The sequence below is a fragment of the Ailuropoda melanoleuca genome, chromosome 2, assembly GCF_002007445.2.
Source record: "Ailuropoda melanoleuca isolate Jingjing chromosome 2, ASM200744v2, whole genome shotgun sequence".
Classification (NCBI taxonomy): domain Eukaryota; kingdom Metazoa; phylum Chordata; class Mammalia; order Carnivora; family Ursidae; genus Ailuropoda; species Ailuropoda melanoleuca.
This window is the reverse complement of record NC_048219.1, coordinates 141,277,017-141,302,131: the sequence shown is the minus strand read 5'-3', so window position 1 is coordinate 141,302,131 and position 25,115 is coordinate 141,277,017. Positions and strand designations below refer to the sequence as shown.

Sequence of the window (25,115 nt, the reverse complement as noted above, 5' to 3'; positions counted from 1 at the left end):
AAGCTGATCTTTCTTTTAAGAGTCTTCCTCCATCTCTGATTTGAATGGTTTTGACCTTTTAGCAGAAAGGTCCTTGAACCTGGGGTAGCTTCTTTTTTATACATATAAAACTCACTGCTTTAAAACAAGCCTAGGCCTGACGTCTCACCATGTGCCCGGTCATCTCCCTTCCTGCCCCTCTCCATCTGTCCAATCGTTGGATGATCAGAAATTAAAATTTAATGATATAACATGGGTAAGTGTAATTGTTTGACTTGAAGCAATAAAAAGTAGGAAAATGGCCTAATGCTCCAAAGAGCCAGCACTTCAGAATTCTTGGATCCAGCATATGTCTTCCTAACAATGGTGTTGCAGCTCACTTAAACTTTACTCAAACTTACAACACAGATAGAACAGATACGAACCCCACATTCACCAATGAAGAAACTGAGTCTCCGAGCTAAGTGACTCACACAGTTATAAATTGTAGGACAAGATGTAAGTGCAGACCTTGCGATTCTGAATTCCATATGCTTCCCTCACAGCACACGGCCTCCCCTCTCCTCCTCCAGTGGCTTCTCATAGTACATTTTGAAATTCTTTGTGGTTTAAATTAAGCCTCCTTGTCTTTCAGATACATGAATTTTAGTCCTAAACATCTCTTTAAAGTTCCTGTACTCTATTAAACAACAGAGTAAAACAGGCCCTGAGTGGGGCCCATTAACTGTATAATAAAGGCAAAAGTGGGTCCACACTGAAGGCAACCACAGGGTTAGCTAGCCTTAGAGGACACAGGACTGCAAAGAGGAACTCATTTCAGGTGGATATCCATACAGATTTAAAGAGATTAGGGAGTGAATATGAGAGAGAGAGAGAGAGAGAAATGTGTCAGCAAAACAAATTCAAAATTGAGAAAGAGAACATTAGCTAAATAATCTCTNGATTAGGAAGTGAATATGAGAGAGAGAGAGAGAGAGAGAGAGAGAGAGAAATGTGTCAGCAAAACAAATTCAAAATTGAGAAAGAGAACATTAGCTAAATAATCTCTAAGCATTTCATACTGTGCACACCAGGACAGGTTAGTCCAGAAATAAGCTTAATAAATTTAATTCGAGAAGCTTAATATAAATTTAGAAAAAAATTATTAGATCTATTTAATTATCAACAGCTCCTGATTAAAATCCATAAACATGCCACATAGGTATTTTAACACTTTCCCATCTGTATGTACAAAAGCTTGTACAGGCAAAGTCTATCAGAAAAAGGGATTTCTCCCCCTCTTCTTGGTTACTGAACGCCACAGGGTGGCATTTTCATTACCCATTCCCCAACCTTCCTCCGTCATCCATCAGACAGGAGCTTCACAATGGTTTTACTACATGTTTTAAAGGAAGGTACTTCATTTAAAAGATGCTGATGGATTTCTCTGAGGAGGCATGTGTAGTGTTCTCTCTCATTCCAGATCCATGGAAATACGATAAACAAAACTGCAAACAAGGTGGAGTATCACTAATGCTATTTTAGCACCTTACAGTAACAAAGTACACGTTATCATAAGGGAAAGTGCTCTCATTAAGCCCCACTGACAACTGAGAGTTAGTCTTAAAGAAATCAAGCAGCTGACGTAGGACTCAAACCCAGTAGCACAGGCTGCTTCTATTTAGGAGATGTGCTAAAAGCTCTAGCCCAGCCCATGAGTATTATATTGAGTTCCAGTTTAAACTGTAGAACAGAAAATTGGGGCACCTGGGTAGCTCAGTCGGTTAAGCGTCCGACTCTGATTTCGGCTCAGGTCATGATCTTGGGGTTGTGGGATCAAGCTCCGTGTCGGATTCCACGCTCAGCATGGAGCCTGCTTGAGATTTGTTCTCTCTCTCTCTCTCTAAAATAAATAAATAAAATCTTTAAAAAAACAACAACTGTAGAACAGAAAATAGAACAAAAACTTTCATGTATGGTAAGACTTCACCTGTCATAAATATATGGAATAATGATGGCAAATAGGAGATAGCCAGTATGGAAACTGCAAAAATCACCCACTTTATTCATTAAAGAGCTCACTGAGAGCATTATCAACTCACTTTTATTTATATACAATTAAACCATGCTTGCTTGTCTGATTCCCAAGAGTATAGCACACTAGAAAAGAAAATTCTAAAGGTGAGAGAAGGTACTAAAAGCAAGCCACTGAGAGTAGTAGGAACTGACAGCTGACCATTCTGGAAGATCAGATAGAAGAGCGCAAAATGCAGAGAAGCTGGAAAGCCTGTCAACCGTACACATGCCTACATGCTGGGGCAGTATTTCTGTGTCAGGTGCAGGACAATGATGGCTGCTTATGATAATGCTCCTGAATTAAAGAGTAAGATGTTCGTTATATTGTTTCAGGAAAGAGAAACCATTTTTAAAAGCTCTATCTTAAAATTAGCTCGATAAGAAACATTTTGGTTTTTAAAGGTGTATTCAGAAAACTTGACCAACTAGAATGACTCATGTCTTAAAGGTTCTGGATAATAACAATTGCTAAGAATGAACAACGAATAAACTTGTCTCTGTGCCCTGCTGTTAAAGCTTTGCTTTAATTGTCTCACTGAATCCTAACAACCAGACCAGGAGGTAGATAATTTTGGGATCTGGATTTTACAGATGAGGGAACTGAGGAAGAGGGAGGTCAAGTCATCAGCCAGGAAATAGAGGTGCCGGGATTTGAACATTGGCTGTGTGTTCCAAAGCCAAAACACTGAACAAATTAGCCATCTGAATTTAACTGTACCAGTTTTTAACTGTTGTGTTTCTAGGCCTTTCCCTTTTATCCAACCACAGGAAAACTCCAGTTCTCAAAAGCTCATTTATAAAGCAACTGTTTGAAGTTCAGACCCTCCATCATTGATTCAACAGTCATTTCTTGTACATCGACTGTCAGGCACTGTGTTGTGCTGGAGATACAGAGAAGAACAAAACACAACTCCTGCCCTGAGTGAGCTAACAGGATAAAAGGAAGACTGACACAAAAACAATTAATTACTGTAAAACCTGCATTTATGGAAGGTAAGGCTGGTGTTGAGGACGATGCAGGGCCATGCCTGGTGGTTCGTAGCCTAGAGAAACGGTTTTTATAGAGCACACGCTCTCATGAAACTAAGAATAGCCCTGACCCCTGAGCTCCCTAAGCTACCCTGAGCTCTAAGTCCACCAAAGCTCTGGAGGCAGCAGGGAAGGGATGTGGACAGTAGGACCTGAGTAACACGTTACGTTTACCCATCTTTAATGATGGGCTCTCTGATGCCAGTCAGCAAGTGGGCATGAGATTCCCCCACTCTCTTCAATCTGCAGGTACATGGCTGTCTTGGCCAGCTGTGTACAATTCCTGCCTCATCTGCAGCCTAAGCAGGTATGTTTCCCGAAAAGTATGGAAAAAAACCTCTCCTGATTCATCACATAAATAGACCAACCACTACCAAAATAAAAAAAGAAAAACTTCCATTACGCCCACCTTTGGTTTCCTGAACAGTCTCTTTGGGAAGCAATTCAGTGTGCTCTTCCCAGAAAACTTAGTTGCAACTTTCCTATTTTTATATATGTTTAATGAATTTCACAAGTAATACATTCTCATTGTAAAAAAGTTAAAAGATGGAAAGTCGCCATGTACCCCAGCTGTGGTATTAGTCCTTCCTGGAAATGAACAAATTAGAAGTAGGTGTCCTGCAGCTGGCACACACAGAGCCCTTTTGGATCCAGCCTCACATGGGCATGAGAATGTTTGGAGGGAAGGGAGAGATGAGAACGTGAATGGGCACATCAGCAACCATTCATCATCACTTTGCAGGTGAGCAGGACAAAGAGAAAAGAAAATGGTGAGGGAGACTGGGAAGGAGGGACCTAGACAAAAGTGATAGAGGAAAATGAGCCCCAGCGTCAACACCTCTCCATCTAGTGCTATGTGTTGCCGCCTCTCTAACTTTATGCTTTGTTTTTCACATAAAGTGGGTGCAGAATTAATTCATGGGAAGTGCAGATTCTAATGCAAAGAACACCAACTTCAGTAATTTGTTCTAACAGATTCAAAACCCAACTCCCACAGCCAATTTGTAATGCTGGCTGAGTCACGGAGGGGTCACAGACAAGGTTTCTTAGTCTATTTCCCTCTATTCTTAGGAATCGTCTTAGAGCAAGAGAACAAAAAGTAATGAGGATCTATTCACATTGCAGGCTTTTAGTATGTTTGGAATCACACAGCACTATCTTTTCAATAGTTAGGAGATCCACTGCTCTCCCAAGAGAGACAGTCCCTCATACCTAATGCTCTCCAAGGTCTTAAGAGCAGTTAAGGAAGAGCTTCAGACCAGCCTTTGGCTGGGTGTTTTCCACTGCAGGCAGCAAGGGCAGAAGGGAGAGGTCTTTATTCTGAGAGGTCAGTCCTGAGTGTGGGAGGGGTTGGATCTAGTTGGTGCCACAGCCCACAAGGTATAAAAAGAAGGGTGGAAACAAGATTTGGCTGGGAGTAGGGAGTGGATTGTCTTTCAGGTCTGGGACTGGACTTTAAACTCTTTTCTTCCTTTTCTATTTTTTTCCTAAGATTTTATTTATTTATTTATTTATTTGAGAGAGAGAGAGAGAGACAGAACAGCAGTGGAGAGGAGGAGAGGGAGAGAGAGAAGGAGAAGCAGACTGCTGAGCAGGGAGCCTGATGCGGGGCTTGATCCCAGGACCCTGGGATCATGACCTGAGCCAAAGGCAGACACTTAACTGACTGAGCCATCCAGACACCCCTAAACTCTTTTCTTTGAACTCAGTGGCAGCAAGGAAATCTTTATTTAAATTGCTGCACTTGTACATATCTTTAGTTTGTGCTAAATGATTCTGTGTAATTGGTGGATTAGGAAAGAAAGGTAGCAGCTGAAGGGACAAGGAGGAAAGATGTGGAGGTGCTCTGATATTTTCTAAAAATATGATCCCAAGACTATGCCAAGGTTGTAATGAATGGAAGATGGTTGTGATGTCTTGGCTTCCAAAGTATTCTCTAATAAATTATCTTATATTTTAATTGTAATCTTAAATGTTCATGTATGCATATACATAGTAGCATCCCTCTGAACCAAGGTTTCAGTAGGAAACATGAGAATATTTCAAGACAAGATGAAAATACAATGAATTTTAGAAAAGGTTCTTAGGAATCTCCTAATGCCTAGTCTTGAATATCAGCCATTCCTTTTTTGTCTGGCTGTACTGAGGATGCAATCATAGACACATCGTATTTACTGTGAAAAAAATAATTGGATTTTGTGTTCAATGATTTACACTCTGTCCTCTAAAGTAGCATCTTCAATTAAAGAGCCCCATTACCTCCCCTGAGCTGGTGGTGTATTATAACAATCAATTGCATTTGACTAATGCACCCAAGTAATGGGCATTCAATAAATGTGTTCCAGTCAGTCTGAACTGTTCATAGACAAAGAGAGCCTAAGTGAGATGGGGTTTGCAACACCACTGCTGCTTGGGAAACTGGAAAGAAAAGCAAGCATTTGCTTGGCTTTTCAACCCCCTGGACAAGATTTCAAAAACATGATATCTAACTCATGGCAAAGGAAGGGCACATTTGGTGAAACAACAGATTTTACATGCTTGTGCAGGACAGTATAATTGCAACAGAACCCCCAGAAGTATTAAGTCATACATCATAAAAATATACAACCAGGGCTTGGCAACTGGCAGTCCATCCAGTTGGCTTAAAAAGTTCTTTAACCTAAAAGTTGTAAATTATGAAGACAGGCATAACAGTACTGCTAAGATTACTCATCAGAAGCCGATCAGACATATATTTTTAAAAAGAATTAAAGTATTGCACATACATGTCTCTGAAGAGTTTTATTGACAGGGGCTAAAAGTACCAGTTCAGGGGCGCCTGGGTGGCAGAGCGGTTAAGCGTCTGCCTTCAGCTCAGGGCGTGATCCCGGCGTTCTGGGATCGAGCCCCATGTCAGGCTCTTCCGCCATGAGCCTGCTTCTTCCTCTCCCACTCCCCCTGCTTGTGTTCCCTCTCTCGCTAGCTGTCTCTATCTCTGTCAAATAAATAAATAAAATCTTTAAAAAAAAAAAAAATAAAAAAATAAGTACCAGTCAAAATCATTAGCAATTAACAAATGTATTTGGTAGAAACAATAAAGGTGAAACAATCTGATTACACTTTAAAGAGAAATAGTTGACTCTAGGAGAGATGGACAAAAATGTGGAAACCGAGATACAATTTAGAAACTAAAAACAGGTATTTTAATTACCCATTTTCTCAGAACTGAATTTTAGACTTATTTTATTTTAGTTCTGCTGTCGTTCAATGTCACCTCAAAGGCAGGTGGTACACCACAAGACGGACCCGGCCCCAGAAGGCTCGCTCCTGCGCTCTGCTACTTCATGCTGCGTGGCTCAAACAGGTTGGTTGACTTCTCTAAGCCTGTTTCTTAATTCATAAAACCATGAATAGGACAGTAACCAACTGCCACCCAGCACTGCTGGGAGGATTAAACAACTACGGAAGAGTAAATGGGAAAGTGTGTGGAATATAGTAACTTCCCAATGAATGTTTTTTGGATCTGAAGGACTTACCTTAGTTTTAATATATATTTGCCTTAGATGGTCATTTGCTTATCTCACTAAGGGTATCATCTCAAAATACTGTTGCAATCCCCCTTTAGAATTTCCTTTGGTGCCAAAAGCAATTGGTTTCCTCCTTTTGTCAAAATGTATAATATCCCTTCAAATGAGGTCTAGGAAACCGGGACCTTATTTCTATTTTACAAGTGAAAGCCCAAGCACAGAAGAGTTAAGTGATTTGCTCAAGGATATAAAATGGGTCAGAAGCTGAGATAAATCATCTAGATTTTGTGCCTTGCCCTCCACTACACTCCTTCTAACCCTGAACTCTGTGAGGCATTTCTCCAAGTTCTTAAAAAGAAATTTCCTATGATTGCCACATTTCACTTGAGTCAGCTCTCTCACCAGCAGACAGCATGCCAATACCCATCAAAACAGTCTGCCGAGACCCTCTACACCTCAAAAATCAGGACAAATGGAAGGCAAGCGAATTCACAAGTTTCCCTTTTAAGCAACATTCCGAATCCATTCTGGAGTCACCCAAATAGGAAAAGTCTTATTCATGTCTCTCATTCTTGCAAATTAGCAGGGTTTCAGATATGATCGCCTAGTTTGATAATATGGAGCCATATAGGGAGAAGAAAGTGTCTCTCCCCCCCCACCCCGCCTTGAAAATATATGTGACTTTCTGCAAATCGAAAGCAGTGGGCCACTGGCCAAGCTACATTTAAGTAAGTTATCTGAACCCTGGTAGGCGAGTGCTGTTTATTTGCCTTAATTCTAATAAAATAAATATACAAGTTTTATACCAAATTTTTAAACTGACCTAATGGTGCTACGGCTCTTTTCAAAACATTTCAAAGGTTTGGATCAAAACCTAAATATTCCCAAGCCGCTCATCCAAATAGCATAATCCTTAGTTTTCAGTTAGATAGCTTTACATAGGATTTTTACGAACTTAAATCTCAACTTATAGATAGGATAAAATCATAAAGTCATTTTAGGAATAAGAAACAGGCATAAAGATAAATAACTCACCTGCTTATATCCATGCATATAGAAGCAGATTGCTGGTGATATTCCTGGTCATTCTAAAACATTCCACAGCAATTGAAATGAGCCACTGCCATCTAGAATTAATTATATGGGTTTCAGAACTTTGTTACTGCAGCCACAGCCCCATCTTAGGGCTCATCTGCAAGGCTGTGGCCTCTCAAAAACAGGAATAGGAAAACAAATCCTGACATAAACCGATACAGACCACAGCTGCTTAAGGGGGATAAAAAGCTTAAAGACTGAGCTGGCATTTTTTTTTTCTCTCTCCCATGAAGCTTTAAAGTCTCCACAAGTTTAATTGGACCCTCATTTCAAAAAAGACACACTGGACAGCTTCTCAAAACTGGGAACTGGCTCGGTAACATATGTACAAGATATAGATATAGATACATCAGCAACATACATTTGTAATACAGTGTAGTGTACAGGGTAATGACGCAAAATGCATTCCTACTATGGGTTGCCATTCTATAGGATACCATAAAAAGGCTTAAAAAGCAGTGCAGCAGTTACCCCAGGTCCTTTTAATTGGGTAAGCTGTAGGCAAAAGCAACAGAGACGGCACAGTGAGGTCAGGAGGGATAGAGGTGGGCATGGGAAGGAGGAGGGGACTCTGGGCTGGTGCAGCACATCCAGGGTACCAGAGCTGCCTGGATGGCTCCTAGTTTGAGCTGAACATTCCGTGGGAGTGAGGAGCTCATCTTAAGGGCATCCCCAGCGATTAAGCACCTATGATTTCCATTACATTGTCTCCATGAAGGGTGCCAGAAATGGTACCAGCAGCTCACATGAAAAGAACTTTTATGCATTCTTTTCATATTTTACATTGTCTGAGCTGATATGTCCAGACTTCAGTTTAGACGTTGGACATAATCCCTGCCCCCTAGATGTCTGTATCAGACCGAACAGATACACAAAGGAATCCCCATTCAGTAGCTGAAATGTAATGATATTAGGCTGAACAAATGAAATTGTCATTTTTGTAGGCCCAAGGTTGTTGAATATCTGGAATTTTGTATGGTTCAACTTAATAAAAATCACCAAATGCAATGAGGGGCCAAATGGCCTAGCGACTGGGCTGACAACCTGAAGATTGAATCAAGTTGTTCTGAATATACTCCCTAGCCCCATATACTCTATACAGCAACATGGGTGAAGATATCCAAGTATCAGAAATCAATTTTCTGTGATTTTCGATCCATAAAATCTTGTGTTAACTCTGTTCAAGATGTTGGACTTCCTTTGTTTCCTACTATTTTCCTCAAAACATATAGGTATAGAATTTCCCATAAGGAAAGAACTTCCAACGAAAAGATTTTCAATATTTTCATTGGAAAGGCTCATAATAGTACATATTAGTTGTTTGCTTTTTAACTTGTTGCTGCTCAACAAGACACAAAACATAAGAATTTATCAAGGTCTCAGGCTTGGGATTTTTTTTTCCATAGTAAACTTTCTATTTGAATAGAATCTATCTGTTTATGAAGAGGTTTTCCATGTTGTCTTATTTGCCCCCTAAAAATCCCATGAGGTGAGGATTAGTATTCATGTTTTACAGAAAAAGAAATGAATCATTCTAGAGACTCACTTAGAGGGGAACAAAGCCAGTTTTGCTTTTTAACCTCACCTTTGGCATCTGATTAAGATTTTGGTTGGCTTCAGATTCTGTACCACAACACTTTCTAAGCTCCTACAAGATGCAGGCCCCTGACTGGGTGTTTTTCTTTGTGCTACTTTTCATCTTCTGGCAAACACTTTGCAGGAAGTCAAGCCTTTCTAGAGTGTGCAAAAACTTAGGAGTCATGACGTTCAGTTGGGTCAAAAGTAGATGCTTCTAGAAAAAATTATCTGAAGAGCTCTACTTCTTCATGTGGGCTACTTTAAACATTCTCAACTGTTGTTCACATTGAAGACTGAGTTGCAAAGACGAGACTTGGGTTGTGTCACTTAAATGTCCTTGCGTAGCCTCAAGTTGAAGAGGCATTCCTGGGATTTTATAAACAAAGGACCCCAAACCTCATGTGACTTAGACAAAGAAAATTTTCCTTTTCTACATGAGCTAGGGACAATAAAAAGTGAGGATACCGAGCTCTTGTGCTAATAAAAGTGCCTTTTATTTTATTTTATTTTTTTTAAAGTTGTTTTTTTTTTTTTACGTGACAGAGAGACAGCCAGCGAGAGAGGGAACACAGCAGGGGAGTGGGAGAGGAAGAAGCAAGCTCCCAGTGGAGTATCCTGATGTGGGACTCGATCCCAGAATGCTGGGATCACGCCCTGAGCCAAAGACAGACGCTTAACGACTGCACTACCCAGGCGCCCCCTAAAAGTGCCTTTTAAAGAGGCTTTCTTGAGTGAACATTTTACCATCATCATAAATCTTCTTGCTCACTGCTCTAAAGATTGTGCCTAGAATAATGCCTAGTAAACAACAGGAGTCAATGCATGAATGGAAACAAGCACATGATTAACCAAAAGGGACATGGGGTAAAGTGTCAGTCCCTCTAAGCCAGCTCCTCCAAGACTGACGAACATCTCAAAGAACAAATATTTTTCTATAACTTCTCCCTGAAAAAAAAAATTAGTTGGCTAGTACTATTAGCTGGGGAATGCAGTGTTTGTTATGTCTCAAAAATGACAAAATAAATAAAAAATCTTAGTTTGATGCTGGGAACTACAGTTGATCAGGGGCAGTGAAAGGTAGCCTCTGTCTTATTCCAACTTAGGACCAGATCTCTGCTGTTGTATGGATTTGTCAAAATGGTTCTCCGATTCTGCCCTCTGATTTCTGAAAAAACAGCAGAAACTCCTGTGGAAGATCAGTTAGTTCTAATGGCAAAATGACCTACATGAATGACTGCAGCATTGTTCAGGTTTCTGGAAGAACTACCATCCTTACCAGAGGCCTAGAATGGCTGAATACCATGGGACTCATTTTGCAACCTTGCTGAATTTTGCTGGAAACAGTAGGTGGTGAAGACGAGTTGCCTGTCTTTGTAGCTCTGCGTGCCACTCCACTGCAGAACGAGCTGAGGATGCCGACAGATTTGCCCTGACACTAGTATTTTGGGAAGACCACATCCACAGACCTTCCTTTCTGCAGTGCTCCAAATGTGACTTAATAGAAACTTCTATTTGTTCCAATTCTGAATTTTAGAATTTAGTTTAGTTTAGTTTTTTGTTTGTTTTTTGTTTCTCTTAAAGAGTTCAAAGCTCTTCCTACGTTCTCCTTTCAGATTAGGAAAAACTATAGAACTCTTAGTTCTTCCTTATGGTGAAGCTTGGTTATGGTGAAGCTGAACTATAATTCTGTCCTCTAAATTAACAGGGAGGGTCAGTTTTAGACAAATAACTGCCTGCAACGTCTGGATCTCTGTGCAAAAGGCATACCTTTAAAGAAGGTAAGAGCACAATGAACCGGAGAGAAATATACACATGGCTCTTTCCCTCCCCCCACTCCAAGGCTCCTTCTGCTCTGCCTGCAACCCTACATTTTTCCTTTTGTTTTTTGTTTATTTTGTATTTTTAAAGATTTATTTATTTATTTTACGGAGAGACCAGGGTGGGGGTGGGGGGCTAGGGCAGAGGGAGAGAATCATCAAGCAGGCTTCCTGCTGAGTGCAGAGATTGATGTGGGGCTCGATGCAGGGCTCAATCTCACCACCCATGAGATCATGACCTGATCTGAAACCAAGAGTTGAAGGTTTAACTGACTGAGCCACCCAGGCACCCCTCCACATCTCTCTTTTTAAAACTTAGAATGAAAAAGTAGAGATGGTCTGTGTTATGTAAGAGCATGTTATAATGCAGTCTGCTCTAATTCCACAAAATGAAATACAGGACTCATATTTTCCAGAAGCACTGGGATGTCAAAACAAATTTAGAGTTCTGTGAGGATTACAAATGAACCTTGAAGCAGAGGTCTTTCTTCCAGTTAAGCATTATCATTAAGGATATGAGTTGTGTGACTAATATTGATCAAAAAAGATTTAATTCATGCTTTTATTATTTCAGATATTGATTACTGGGATGCCTGTTTTGTTAGGTGGTCCAATAATCTGTTCATTTGATTCCAATCTGTTCAAATTGCAATCGCATGCCTGGATGATAAGAGCCCAACAACTGAAGCATGTCCCACCTTCTTCAGTTTCTCAGTCACTGATTAACAGTTAAAATTTGGATTAATTTAGGTATGACGTGGTGTGAATTTATGAAAGGTATTCCACTTTCTTTTTCTCATGAAATTTCAAATTTATTCTATATTCTTCAACAAAATAACTTTAAAGGTTAAATAAGCAGTGTAAAAATTTATTTTTCTGTCCTAAGTTAGACTTCTTCCATGTCCCATGAAACCTTTCCAAAATGTAGTTAAAGCTCAAAGGTTCAAAATAATTTCTTAAATGTTTACCCCCTTGCCTTTGTAGATTGGCCCGGATGAACTTTAGTCTGTACCCATGTGATCAGGGTGAAGCTGGGCTAGGCCAGCAGATTTAGTTCTCTCTTTCACCACTATTTATTATAAAGACCCAACACATAGTCCCATTCTCACTTGTAAACCCATTTTACTCACAAAGTACGGAAAATTAGGATCTTCCAATCATTTCTGGCTATAAATTGATATAGGTACAATTTCAGATGATGAGGAATCTGTTTAGATAAGCAAAAGGGTACTTTCACGGACCTTCATGTTTAGGCTCAAAAGTCTTTTCTCTTGGATGACGACTCAGACCATAAGTAAAACCAACTCATTTACCTTCTGCTTTCAAGTGTAGGTTAAAATATTAAAGAATTTGTGTCTCATTGCTCTTCTGACATTCTGCCCTGCTGACCCCTTGCATTGTTTAAAGATCACTCAATTACCTCATGGACACAAAAAGACCTGAAGGAAACAAAGAAGCCAACTGAGTGTCTACGTAGATTTTTTTTTTTAACTCAAACCATAGAAAGTCAAAGCACTTTTTATTTTAATAACAGTTTGGGGACAAAAAAGGCTTTTGAGTTCCAAAACTTTGGTTTAATTAAAGGGACAAATTCCATCAAGTTTATCTATAAATAATAGAGTAAGAAAGAATGTAAGAAGATTTCAGAGTTAGTGTTTCAGCCCCAAAGGAGACCATTGTAACAGAATAAATAATGGTGGTGGGGTGTCTTTGATGGAAGTGTTTTGGGAGAGAAGAGTCATTTAGCAAATTATTGCTGTGGGTCAGAAAAAGAGGCCTACCTCTTGAAAGCCCCATTCTGGGGTCAAATCCCTAGTTTGAAGGAGATCTCCAAGCAGAAATCTGTATCTTGCTTCTTGAGGCTGGTGATCCAAGCACAGAAGTCGATGGCATATAAATATTAACAGAAGGTTTAGGAATGGATGGAACTCCCACCCTATTTTTCCCAAAGTCAGAAAAGAACAATGCCCCTGAATATCATCTATATTTTAATATCATGTAAAGAAAGATAAACCCACAGAGATCAAGACACAGGAAAGCACAGAGAAGCTACAGGAAAACAATATTTCAGAGAAAATGGTGATCTACAGTGTCAAATGCTGTAGAAAGATTAAGGACTGAGAATTTGCTTCACGTTCAGAATAAACAGGCAGTGGATGCCTTTAGCTAGAGGGGCTTTCATGAAGTGGCTGGAGTAGAATTTAAATCATAGTGGGTTGAGAAGTGTTTGGGAAGGAAAAACCCAACAAATGTAGACAAACCCTTTGAGAAGTTTAGCTATAAAAGGGGAGAAAAAGTTGGGAGAAGAGATGAAAGAGTATGTAAGGAAGATGAAGGTTTTGTTGTGTCTTATTTTTTTTAAGATCGGAGCAGCTAGCATCCCTGGACACACTGATGAGAAGGATCTAGTAGAGATGAAAAGGTGAAAGGTACAGGAAATAGAGCAAAGCATGCATAAAGCAAGCACCCCAAAAATATGGAGGTGAATGAGGTGCAGAACACAGGTGGACAAATCAGAAGAGGGAAAACCTCTTCTATTTTAACCTGGGGAAAGGTGGAACACATGAACGCAAATGGACAATTAAACATATGTATGTAATAAGTCACCGATATTTGCAATGCCTTGTTCTCACTCAGAAAAAGGATACTTTGCTTGCTGAACTATTTAGGACTTGTGCTGACTGAGGTTAGGGGTGGGAGGAAAATGGCAGACACCAAGATAGACTAGTCTGTTCTAATGAGATCAGACAGACAGGAGTAAGATGAGGTGAATTAATGTGAGGGCAGGGGAGGAGTCAGAGGAGGAGGACAGAAAACAAGGATATATATATCTTTCTTGGCTTATGATAGGGTCACATCTTAATAAACCCACTGGAAGTTGAAAATACCATAAGTCAAAAATGCATTTAACACACCTAAGGTACCAAACATCATAGCTTAGCTGAGCCTACCTTAAACATGCTCAGAACACTTACATTAGCTTACAGTTGGGCAACATCATCTACCACAAAACCTACCTTGTAATAAAGTGTTGAACATCTTATAATAATTTATTGACTACTGTACTGAAAGTGAAATACAGAATGCTTGTAAGTGTATTGGTTATTTACCCTTGTGATCACATGGCAACTGGGAGCCCAGCATCACAAGAGTGTGGTACCACATATCCTTAGCCTGGGAAACAATCAAAATTCAATGTTTGGTTTCTACTGAATGCATATTGCTTCCACATCATTGTAAAGTCACAGAATCGTTAAGTCGAACCACCCTAAGTCAGGGACCATCTATAAACTGATAGCTGCCATGAGGAGCCAGACTTCGGAGAAAAAGACGTATAAAAACAATTTTTAGGAAATCTGGCTATGTGTTCAGGGATTAGTTCCCCTTTTGGTCTTGGTTGACTCTTCAAGAAACTTTCAGCAAAGACCTCCATTGTCTTCCAAGGCTTTCTGGAGTCAGATTTGACTTTCACCGTGCTGAACGGTCCTCAAGGCAATTGGTTTCGTTTGGGGTATGCAGATAATCGATATGGTGGCAGGAAGTTGAAATCCTGCATGCTGAGATGTGAGGCTATCTACTGATGTGAAAAGTCTTCAAAGAGGTATTGGAGAGAATGTCAGTAATATATTAGGAAAACATATAAGGATCACTGAGCTATACTAAGGGGTCCAATTGAGATTGGAGGTCATAAATTCATCACATCATCAATCTGGACAGTGGTATGATTTTCTCAAACAGTGCTTGGCAGTCTGGTTGTAGCAGGAGAAAGCACACAACTGCATTGGCTAGGGATGGTATTTATTTGGCCTGGTAGTCACCAAGGGCTGGCACAGATCTGTTTTGTTCATTTCTAAGGACCTAATACTATAATGCCTGACAAATAGGAATCACTCAATACATCTCTATTGAATGGATGACTGGAAAAACTGAAAATATTGGTAAGAGGGTGGTTCAAACGATAGGCCATAGTATTCACACCAAATAGGGAAGGCATCGACAAGAAGAGGGGTTAAAAGGGGAACCTTAAGGGGACAAAAAGTTCCTATCTTCAGGTCTACTAGTCACATGAACAACATCGCCTACTCAAGAAAGTACTTCTGAGTCTTAAGCACCCCCCGGTGGCTGATCCAACAAGCTATTAGGCCCAATGGTCTCCTTTATTTTTTACTCCTTAAGAGCGACATGTGCATTCTCACACACTCTTCTTCTCAATGTCAGAACTCCCTTAATTTCCCTTCATGCAATACCTTTCTCACCCATTCTTCAAACCTGCTCTTTCTCCTCTTTCTTTTAACTTTTGTCCCACCTACCTTAGGTACATCCTTCTTTCCTTCTCCCCCTTTTGATCTCATCCTCATTCCCTTTCTTTTTTCAGTGGGTGAAAACAATTCTGGTCATGACAGGTATTATTAAAGGTAAAATTCATGAAACAAGGACAAGGAAATCCCTACATTTCGAAATTAAATAAATCAAAGTCTCTTAAAGTCAGTGAAAGTGGACATAAATTTTAAAATAGCCACATCCATACCACCTTGTAATTAAGCTGCACTTCTCTAAATACTGGCATCCAAAACATTTTCCATTCTTATGGTATTGCTTGTGTTTTAATTATTAACATAAAGTCTCTTTGCTATCAATTTTTTATTGCAAATGTACATGACTTCTACTATAGGATGAGTTGTGTAGACTTCTGAAAAGTAACTCAAGGATGTTTACAACATTGTTCCGATAAAGGATTTGCAAACGAGCATTTGGACCACAACCTATTTGCCAGTACACAACCATTTGGTTTGGCATAGTTTTGATTCCTGCTTGAATTTCCTGAAAAATCACAATAGATTATTTAAGGAATAACAGTTGTCAAACTTTCTGACAAGTCATAATGAACGGTTAAGTTCTGAAAGGTCAACCAGCTATCTTTTGGCTTCCATCTCCTCTTTAGAACCAAGCTATTTTGAGAATTCCCATTCCTCATGCTCTTTTTCTTCCCAACCCTGACACTATTTGTATCCTCTCGGTGGCATTTTTTTTTTTAACTCAGGAAAACTTAAATAAGTTCCAAGATTGCAGAAGAGCCTTATTATTTGATGATTGTGGGTCTTGTCTGGGAAAAACTCCAAACATAGATTTGCCATTTTAAGCAATTCCTTTGAATTCTCACTCTATTGTCAGCAATAGTCCTATATTATTGGTTAATATTGATTTTTTTCCTTCCCCTTACATAAGTTAACTAGGCACTCCAATTTCCTCTTCTCTCTTCTTATCTTTTCTTGGTTTATAAGTCCCCGAAGAACTGCATTGTTTCAGCTTTTTGGGGGTTTGGAGAACAAACAACCCCCCCCTGCCAACACACACACACAAACACACACCTGACCTTGCCATTATCAAAAACCCATAATCTTTTCCCTCAACACTATGGTTATTTCTTCTTTATAATATTCTTCTTCACCTTACTTTAATAAAATCAGCCGCCACATTCTGTCAATTTTCCCTTTAAAACATATTTCAGATTCATCCTTTTCTGTGTGTTTCCACCGGCACCATCCTGACTCAGGTCATATTCTCATCAAAGGTTCTGTTACAGACTCCTAGCGAGCTTTCCTGCTACCTCCTCATTCTCTCCCCATGCCCACCTCCATGCCCAGCAGGCAGTTGAGTCCATACCATGACTTATCCTGCTTATACTCCATGAAGGAGAAGAGCACCGCCTCTGCACTAGGCACCTCTCCTTCTCACAGTCCTGCATGATGAGTGTTACTTTCTTCATTTCACATACGAGGAAACAGACTCTCCCAGAGGTTAAGTATTTTGTCCCAAATCACCTATGTTGTAAGTGTTAAGTCACTAGCTCTCAAATCTGAAGAGAGGAGAATTGTCTTTGTTGGAGCAGGAAAATAAACCATTTGCATGGCAAAGATTTGATATTTAATCTCTTCAAAATCAAGAAAGTAGACAGACTTGCAATTATTACCATATCAAGGCAATGGTTTTCAAGAAATGGGATTTATTCAAGAGAAGTATAATCCACTAGTCTGCTCTCAAAGACTTTATAATCTACTTGGTTAGAGTATGTATCTAGAACATGCTGGATACATAGCACGTGCTAAATAAATACTTGCTCAAGCCAGGACCAAGAAATGAAAGGAGAGTCCTTGCAACTTTTATTTTGGCTTGCCACTAATCACATTGTTTAGTCACTGGATGCTTCTTAATATAAAATGCTCTCTATGACACTTCCTCTTGACCTGGTCCCAAGGAATATCAGAACAATACAATGTTAGGAAAAAAGGCGTTGAGATTACTGGGCTGCCTTCCAACCCACGGGCCTATTTATTTTTTCCTAACTACAAGATAATTATTGCTGGATATTATTATGGGATTTTTCCGTATGTCCTTTAGTTAGGACAGTGATGAACCACAGCAGCCTTTTAATGTACTCTGGTCTTTTGCCAGCTTACCTTGTTCTACCACTTTGCCTTTGGTTTTTATTTTTATGACTATTCAAACTTCCCATTCCCTAATCAATACCTCATTTGGCCACTGCTACTGTTGACTACATACCTTGACAAAGACTCCTTGGAAAGGGTCTTTTTTGCTTGCGGCAGGCTCATTTGAAACGAGCTCTTGCTATGTTCATCATTTTGGCAAACAAGGACAAGTTCAAGGAAATTGGAGGCCAAACTTGACAGAGCACTGGGTGCAGCTGCTGGCCCAGCTGTGCAATGATTCTCAACTGGTCCATTACCTCCAAAACTCAACTATTCAGCACAGCCTTCCCTAGTCCAGCACTCCTGTCGGTCTAATATATTTGGCAACAGCCATTATTTCAGAAATGAATGCTCATGTGTATTTATAGCAAATCGCATGCCTGCTCTATCAACAATTAAAGAGATTAGGATTCAGCAGACATATTCCTCTAATTAGGACAAGATGGAAGACATAATATATAGAATGCTGCAGTTTGGTCAAGGTTTATTCTTTCCTAACAAGACTGCCATGCTGCTTTTCATCAGTCACACATCCATTCTCTCTAGGGCCACCCTGCCCCCTACAGAACACTCACTTCCTGAGTCTGTCCCATGGAATTTTCAGTCAGGGGATTCTGTTTGGCGCTGACACTTCCAGTTTCCCCTACCCCCTCCTCAAACCACACTTTAGGCTCAGTGGACTGTTTTAAGGCTTGTTTTGAATAACATGTGGACAGCACCATGTGGCCACTAATTTCATTCAGTTACGCCCTTCCCTTGGAGCCTGGGAGTATGTTATATGCTCACACTTACGTAGTCTTTCCTCTGAACAAAAGCCCGAACTCAGCGTCTGGGCCATAAATTCCATCTTGCTTCACTCTTACCCATGCATTATTTAAGCCATCTTCTCGGGGAGCCAGCATGAGAATTTCCCTCAGAGTAACAATCAGCAGGCGCTTTACGCACTGTTTTAACGGAAAATGTAAGATATCTGAGAGAGTTCCACCCATTTGCAGTCTTGATAATGAAATATGATAATCTAATTTGGTAAAAATAAACTGTGAAATCAGAGATTTGAGGCAAAAACTTTAAAGATGCAATTCAGACGAGCAATCAATGCGTATTCAGCTTCTGTACCATCTCAGCTTTCTCCCTGTGCAGATGCTTAAGTGATGCTAAATTAAATAATTGACAAATTTTTAAAACTGCTGGAAATTACCATCTGTATTTAATTTTGGAATATAAAAAGGTCCATAGAAAACACCCTTTATGATTATTTTGTCTAATAACAGATATGAAACAATACAAACATCCCAGTCATAAAATATAATGCGTTCCGAGCAGTCTGGCTTACATATTCAAACACAGTTTTTCAAAACAAAAGACCACAGGAGGAACGAAATGCTGGGTTACCAATACATCTTTTTTTTAAATGAATGCCAAAAGAACTGAGTTTTTAGTTTAAAATCCACCTCTCTAACCCCTCACCCCCCAGAAAAACAAAAAACAAAAACACCAAACTCACCCACAGGCTTCCCATACACAGTAAGGATAACCATCACTTTTTCACGTTTCTCTCTTTCCTGGATAAACACTGGGCTAAACTGTTCTCTGTTAAGAACTTTATTAGGTTGATATTACATCCATACGAAATGAAGTCTACGACTGTAAATAAACATGCTTGAAGCTTTCATGAAAACACAGAAAGAGAAACAAGCTCCCTGTGTGGGAACACACTGGTAAATACGTGGATAAAACAAGCTGAAACTTACACCAGACACTTCTTCCAGGTCCAGCACGGCAGGAGCCCTAAGGGTACATTCTAGTTTTTTTTAATCCATGTTCTGTTCTTCTCACTGATGGGACTACTCAGGCACATGGTCAAGTTGCAATCAGCTTCTCCCTCAGTGATGTATGAGAGCTGGGCTGATTTATCTTGTCTTTCTGCAGCATATTAGCACTAATGTTTCTGCGTATGCATCCTACCTTTCTTTAGCCGTAGCCCCGGCTTTATCATTGGTAATCTAAATTAAAGAGCCAGTGAACAGAGCGGGGTTGTTGTCCCCCACGCCTCCCTGTTTTCCATGAAACAATTGCCAGGCAGTCATTCCCGGACAAGGATTCCACTGTTTATTCTATCGAGCCTCCCCTTCAATATCCCATTGAGACTGGAAGTCAGTTGCAAAAGGATAGGTCCAAGGAGACTGTCTTAGTTCAAAGGTCTATTTATGATTTATCCTTTAAAATGGTACAAATGACCTCAGGAAATTGGAGGGAGGGCTGTCATTTGCCAGTTTTTCAGCCCAGAATACAGACTTGACACTGTTTACAAAAACAGAGTAACCTGATACCCCACTTGCTGCCCACAGAGCAGTGCACCTTTTGCTGACTTTTTTTTCTGAGAAATCTGTCATTTTCCACCCATGTTTGTTTTACATATGCATCCTTCAGTGTTAATTTTAATGAGAAATATGAGTGCTATGATTTAGCAAGTTACATAAAAGAAGCACAAAATCTACAAAAATTTGGGGGAATCAATCAAACAAATCGTTATTAACCTTGTTATAACTTGTCAATAAATAGCAGCTGAAGCAGGAGCCAAAGACTGTATTTATTTCAGGAGTTGTCGATTCCTTGCTTTAAGACACATTTAGAATTTTCTCAATCTCCACAAATGTTTGGGAAGAAGAAACACGTCAGAGTACATTTTCATATGAAAGTTTTTAATCTCTCAAAAATTTTGCTCTTTTAGCAGCATCTCAATGCTTTTAGCCCAGGTTTTCATGATTACTGAAATAATATTAGGTTTGTTTTCTCATTTTAAGCAGCATAACTTTTTAACAGCTGTTAAGCAACAGAATTTGGTGGATAATAAAGCATAACAAGTTTCGTCTTTATTTTTGTGTATTTTTGCTAGGAGAAAACATGATTGTTTTCATAATTGTAAACATGTATTTTACATCTTTAATTTTGCTTTTTAAAATTAATAAATCATGACATCCATTTCCATATAGGCATAAAATACAGACCTGGAATTTTTAGTAGCTTTTTGATACCTAATTCCCTAATTCCTTGATACTTGTATTGCTTTAATTTTTCATTATAAAAATAAAATGTCTCTTTTCAAACATGCAAAATACTCACATTCCGGGCCCTTGACCAAAAAAAAAAAAAAAAAAAATCAATCTCTAACTTTCCGCTTCTCAACATTCTTCAACACTGCAGTTGAAAGAAATAAACTTAGGAGTTCTGCTTGAAGACTATCTGGGGTATCAGTTCCTCTAGATTATATCCCTGGGTAAAACTTTAATCATTTATATTAATTTCTATCCTCTAGAACTTGGTTATACCAAACTACTCCACAAACATCCAGAGTAATTATTTTAAAAATTTAAATCTGGGCTTGTCACTCCACTGCTTAAAACTCTGCATCGCTTCCGGTTATTCTTAGTATGAAAGCCAAAATCTTTATCATGGCCTTCAAGGACTCAGTTTTATTCATCTCAGAAGATAAGCCCACCTTCCCAGAAGTGACTGGCTGGGATTCAGAACCATCAATCTATCAAGTATTGAACCCCCGCTCTATATTGTACAGTTTGCATGAGTATGGTATCTGAGCACTGGTGTGGGATGCGAGAGAATTCCAAAAGCAAATTACATAGGCCTTTTCCTTTAGTTTGAAAGTAACATCCATGAATAAGATTTCACTACAAATCAGCTTACAAACTATGGTGAAATCAACATGAAGCAAGCCAGATTCGAAAATGCAAAGTAAAGATAAAATCAAGGGTTAGAGGAATAAGATGAAATGAATCATTTCATGAATGTTAACTGAAATTGACTTAGGCCAGAGGAGGAAAACGGAAACAAGGAGGAAGGAGCAGAAACTCTAAAACAAGTTATACTCAAGCTTGGTCCTATTTTTATGCTTCCAAGGTCTACGGTTTGCATTAGCTAAATTAATCTTAGATTTACATTTTTAAAAGCCAACTACCCCATAATTGTGGTCCTGAGTTTCTTCAATAAATAATCTGCGTACATTATATTATTGTTGATGTTTCCTTCAAAAGTTCTCTTTATTTTAATCACTAAAAGAACCACATGATAAACTTCACCAGTTTCTAAGTAAGATGGCCCAGGAGCACATCACAAGATCCTGAAAGTATGAGATTTCTCATAACTAAAGACAACATATTAACCAAGAACAACATAATCCTTTAATATAACTTGTGTGTAAACTTACACATAAAATAATGTAAATGCCCAAAGACATGAGAAGTATCCACTGAGTAATGAAATCTTGAGAATGGCCCAATGCATAAGGGATTAACACTGTAAGGCCCCACGAGTGTCCAAGACTATTTCCTATACTTCCTGCCATTGTCCTAAAAATACATACCACTAAAGTCTACCCTTGGAAGAAATCCTAAGACTCTGGAACCAAACTGCCTGTGTTCAAATCACAGCCCTACCACTTGCCAACTGTATGACCTTGGGTAAGGTACTTAAACTTAATGTAAAGTGTCTTTCAAATTCATCTCTAAAGTGGGATAATAGACTTCTGGTTTTGGTCATAAAAGTAACTCATATCAGACCAAACTTCTCAGAGATAACAATCATAAACTCTGGATAAAATATTAAAACACAATAGCTATCTGAAGGCACTGAAGAGTGACCAAGAGCAGGCAAGAGCTAACAGTGCAGGGGTGGGGGTAGGTGGGTGGGGATAACACTTGGAAGAATGACTCTTGATAAATTACTCATGTTTTACAGCTTTTTAGCTAAGGGGAGACCCAGTCAGTCAGTTTCACATGGTGGCTAGATCTCTGCCCTCTTACTAGCTGAAAAATTAGAGATGACAGCAGCTATAAAATGTGGGAGGAAGCCCGAGAAAGAAGATAGCCACAGAGGGGGAACCCCAAATTCACTACATATAATCTGAGCAACTTTCTGACTCCTCCCAATACTACACATGTGTGTAGCAGACTTCAAGTAGTCCAGCTAAAATGACAGGGCTTTCTGCTGCTCTCCATCACAGGGAAGACAAACTTGGAATTTGACTTCCATTAAATTAACTGCCTACTAAAACAGAAAATCAACACTCTTTAAAGGTATGTGACATAATTTGGAATCTCTATAACATGTCACTCACAATGTCCGAAGTACATTCCAAAATTACTAGACATGCAAAGAAACAGGAAAACCCATCCTCAAAAGAAAGATAATCCATAGAGACCAACTCTGAGATGATGCAGATATTGGAATTAGCACACAAAGATTTTTATTTTTATTTATTTTTTTAAAAAGATTTTATTTATTTATTTGACAGAGATAGAGACAGCCAGCGAGAGAGGGAACACAAGCAGGGGGAGTGGGAGAGGAAGAAGCAGGCTCATAGCAGAGGAGCCTGATGTGGGGCTCGATCCTATAACAGCAGGATCACGCCCTGAGCCGAAGGCAGATGCTTAACGACTGCACCACCCAGGTGCCCCAGCGCACAAAGATTTTTAAAGCAGTTATTATAACTATGCTAAAGGATAAAAAAGAATTTCAGCAGAGAAGGAGAAATTGTTGAAAAAAAAAATTGGAAATTCCAAAACTAAACAAAAAATCTGAAAAGAAAATTCCCTGGATGATCTAACAGCAGATTAGAAAAAAAGGAATAAAAAGTTATCAGTGAACTTGAAGATAGAACAATATAAATTAACCTATTTGTGAAAGAGAGAAAAGAACTTTAAGAATGAACAAAGCCTCAGGGTCCAGTGGGATATAATAGCATGTATAACACATGTGTAATTGAAATCCCAGAATGATAGGTGAAGAGAGAAAAAAAGAAAAGAAAAGAAAGAAAACAACATTCGAAAAAATAATAATTCAAATTTGCCAAAATTTGGTAAAAACAAAGATATAAATTTACAAATTTAAAAACCTCTGTGAACCCCAAACAGGATAAATAAAAACAAAACAAAATATAAACCCGTGCCAGGGCACATATTCAAACTGCTAAAATTTAAAGACAAGAGAAAATCTTGAAAGCAACCAAGGGAAAATGGCATATTGTTTACAGGATAAAACTATACTAATTTCTCATCAAAAATAATGTAGGCTAGGACATAGAAGAATGACATCTTTATAATGCCAACAAGAACAATAGTGGTCAAGCCAGAATTCTATATCCGGCAAAAATATTCTTAGACAATGAAGGCTAAATGAAGACATTTTCAGAAAAACAAAACCTAGAAGAGTTCATTGCCAGCAGATCTGCACTACTTGAAAGGTTGAAGAAAGTTCTACCAGACAAAAATAAATTCCACAAATGGTTATTTGGGTCTAAGGAAGGAATGAAGATCACTGAAAATGGCAAATGGTAAATATGCCGCTAAGTATAAAACACACACACAAACATACACACACACTCATTTGAAATTCTTTAAAAGACATAGACTTTTTCTTTTTTTTTTAAATTATAACACTCTATCGTGGGGCTTCTAACATAATACATGGCAGTGGCAACACAGAGGATGGAGGGGCCAGTAAATGAAGCGAAGCAGTTGCCATGTTCCAACGCTTGACATGAAGCAGCACAGTATCACCTCCAAGTAGAGTGTGAAAAGCTAAAAATATATGTGGTAATCTCTACAGCAACCACTAAAAATTAATGAAAAGAGAGACAATTAAAAAATCCAATAGAAAAATTAAAATGGAATTTGTGGTAGCCATGAAGGGTGCCTCACTTGGATCTCCCTCCTAGAAGAAACCTGACAGTCAGCCGTGAGGAGTTAGCTGACAGCATCCAGTGGTAGCACCTTTGGGATCCACTGTGAGTGAATCAAAGCTATGTTGTTTGCAGTTAGCCCATGACTGAACACGACAGGGATATGCGCAGTCGGCCGATTCTGCCCAGTGCAACACTCATCTATCAGCGATCTTTGACCAAAATCCTCCATCAGGCTGGCAGAGACTTTCTCAAAATCATAATACATTTTGAGGCTTTTTCTACCTTATCCTCCGTTCTTGCTCCCTCCTTTCACAGATGTCAGATGCCTGCTCTTTTTCTTGCACAGATAACTTCATCTTGGCATCTGCTTTCTGAAGAACCAAACTAATGCAGAATTCTAAAATATAGTCAATTAAGTGAAAATAAGGTAGGAAAGTAAGGGAGAGGAACAAAAGTAGATGGGATGAAGGGAAAACAAATAGCAAACTGGTAAATCTAAATCCAAACATATAAATAATTATATTAAATGTAAACAGATGAAACACTCCAATTAAAAAATGGAAATTGCCAGAATGGGTAAAAAATTAAAACTCATCTATATGTTCTCCATATCTTTTAATACGTGTAACAGATAGTTTGAAGATAAATGCATGGAAAAAGAGAAAGCATAAGAAAGCTGGAATGACTATATTAATATCATACGAACTAGATTTTAAGGCAAAGAGTATTACCAAAGAGACACTTCATAATGATAAAAAAGGCAATTCATCTGAAAGAAGTAAAAATAATAAATGGATATGTGCCTAATAATAGAACATTTTAAACAATATTGACAGAATTACCGAGTAAATAGACAAATCCAAAAATCATA

The 25,115-nt window shown here is 38.9% G+C and overlaps 1 protein-coding gene across 6 annotated transcripts in view; it reads right to left on the bottom strand.

The window, feature by feature from the left end:
• Window positions 1-25,115, bottom strand: part of RAPGEF4 (Rap guanine nucleotide exchange factor 4) — a 285,737-nt gene that overhangs the window by 154,432 nt on the left and 106,190 nt on the right. Inside the window, exons 1-2 of one of the 6 annotated variants that reach the window (XM_019802962.2) lie at window positions 19,052-19,066; window positions 7,605-7,696 (exon numbers count right to left, since the gene is read on the bottom strand). The exons of 3 other annotated variants lie outside the window; for them this stretch is intronic. In XM_019802962.2, the coding sequence (XP_019658521.1) occupies window positions 7,605-7,622 (18 nt within the window). In that variant the 5' untranslated portion in view covers window positions 7,623-7,696; window positions 19,052-19,066. Of the gene's footprint in view, window positions 1-7,604; window positions 7,697-19,051; window positions 19,086-19,298; window positions 19,557-25,115 lie in introns of those variants that run through there. 2 more of the 6 variants (XM_019802964.2, XM_019802963.2) reach the window with 2 other exon arrangements.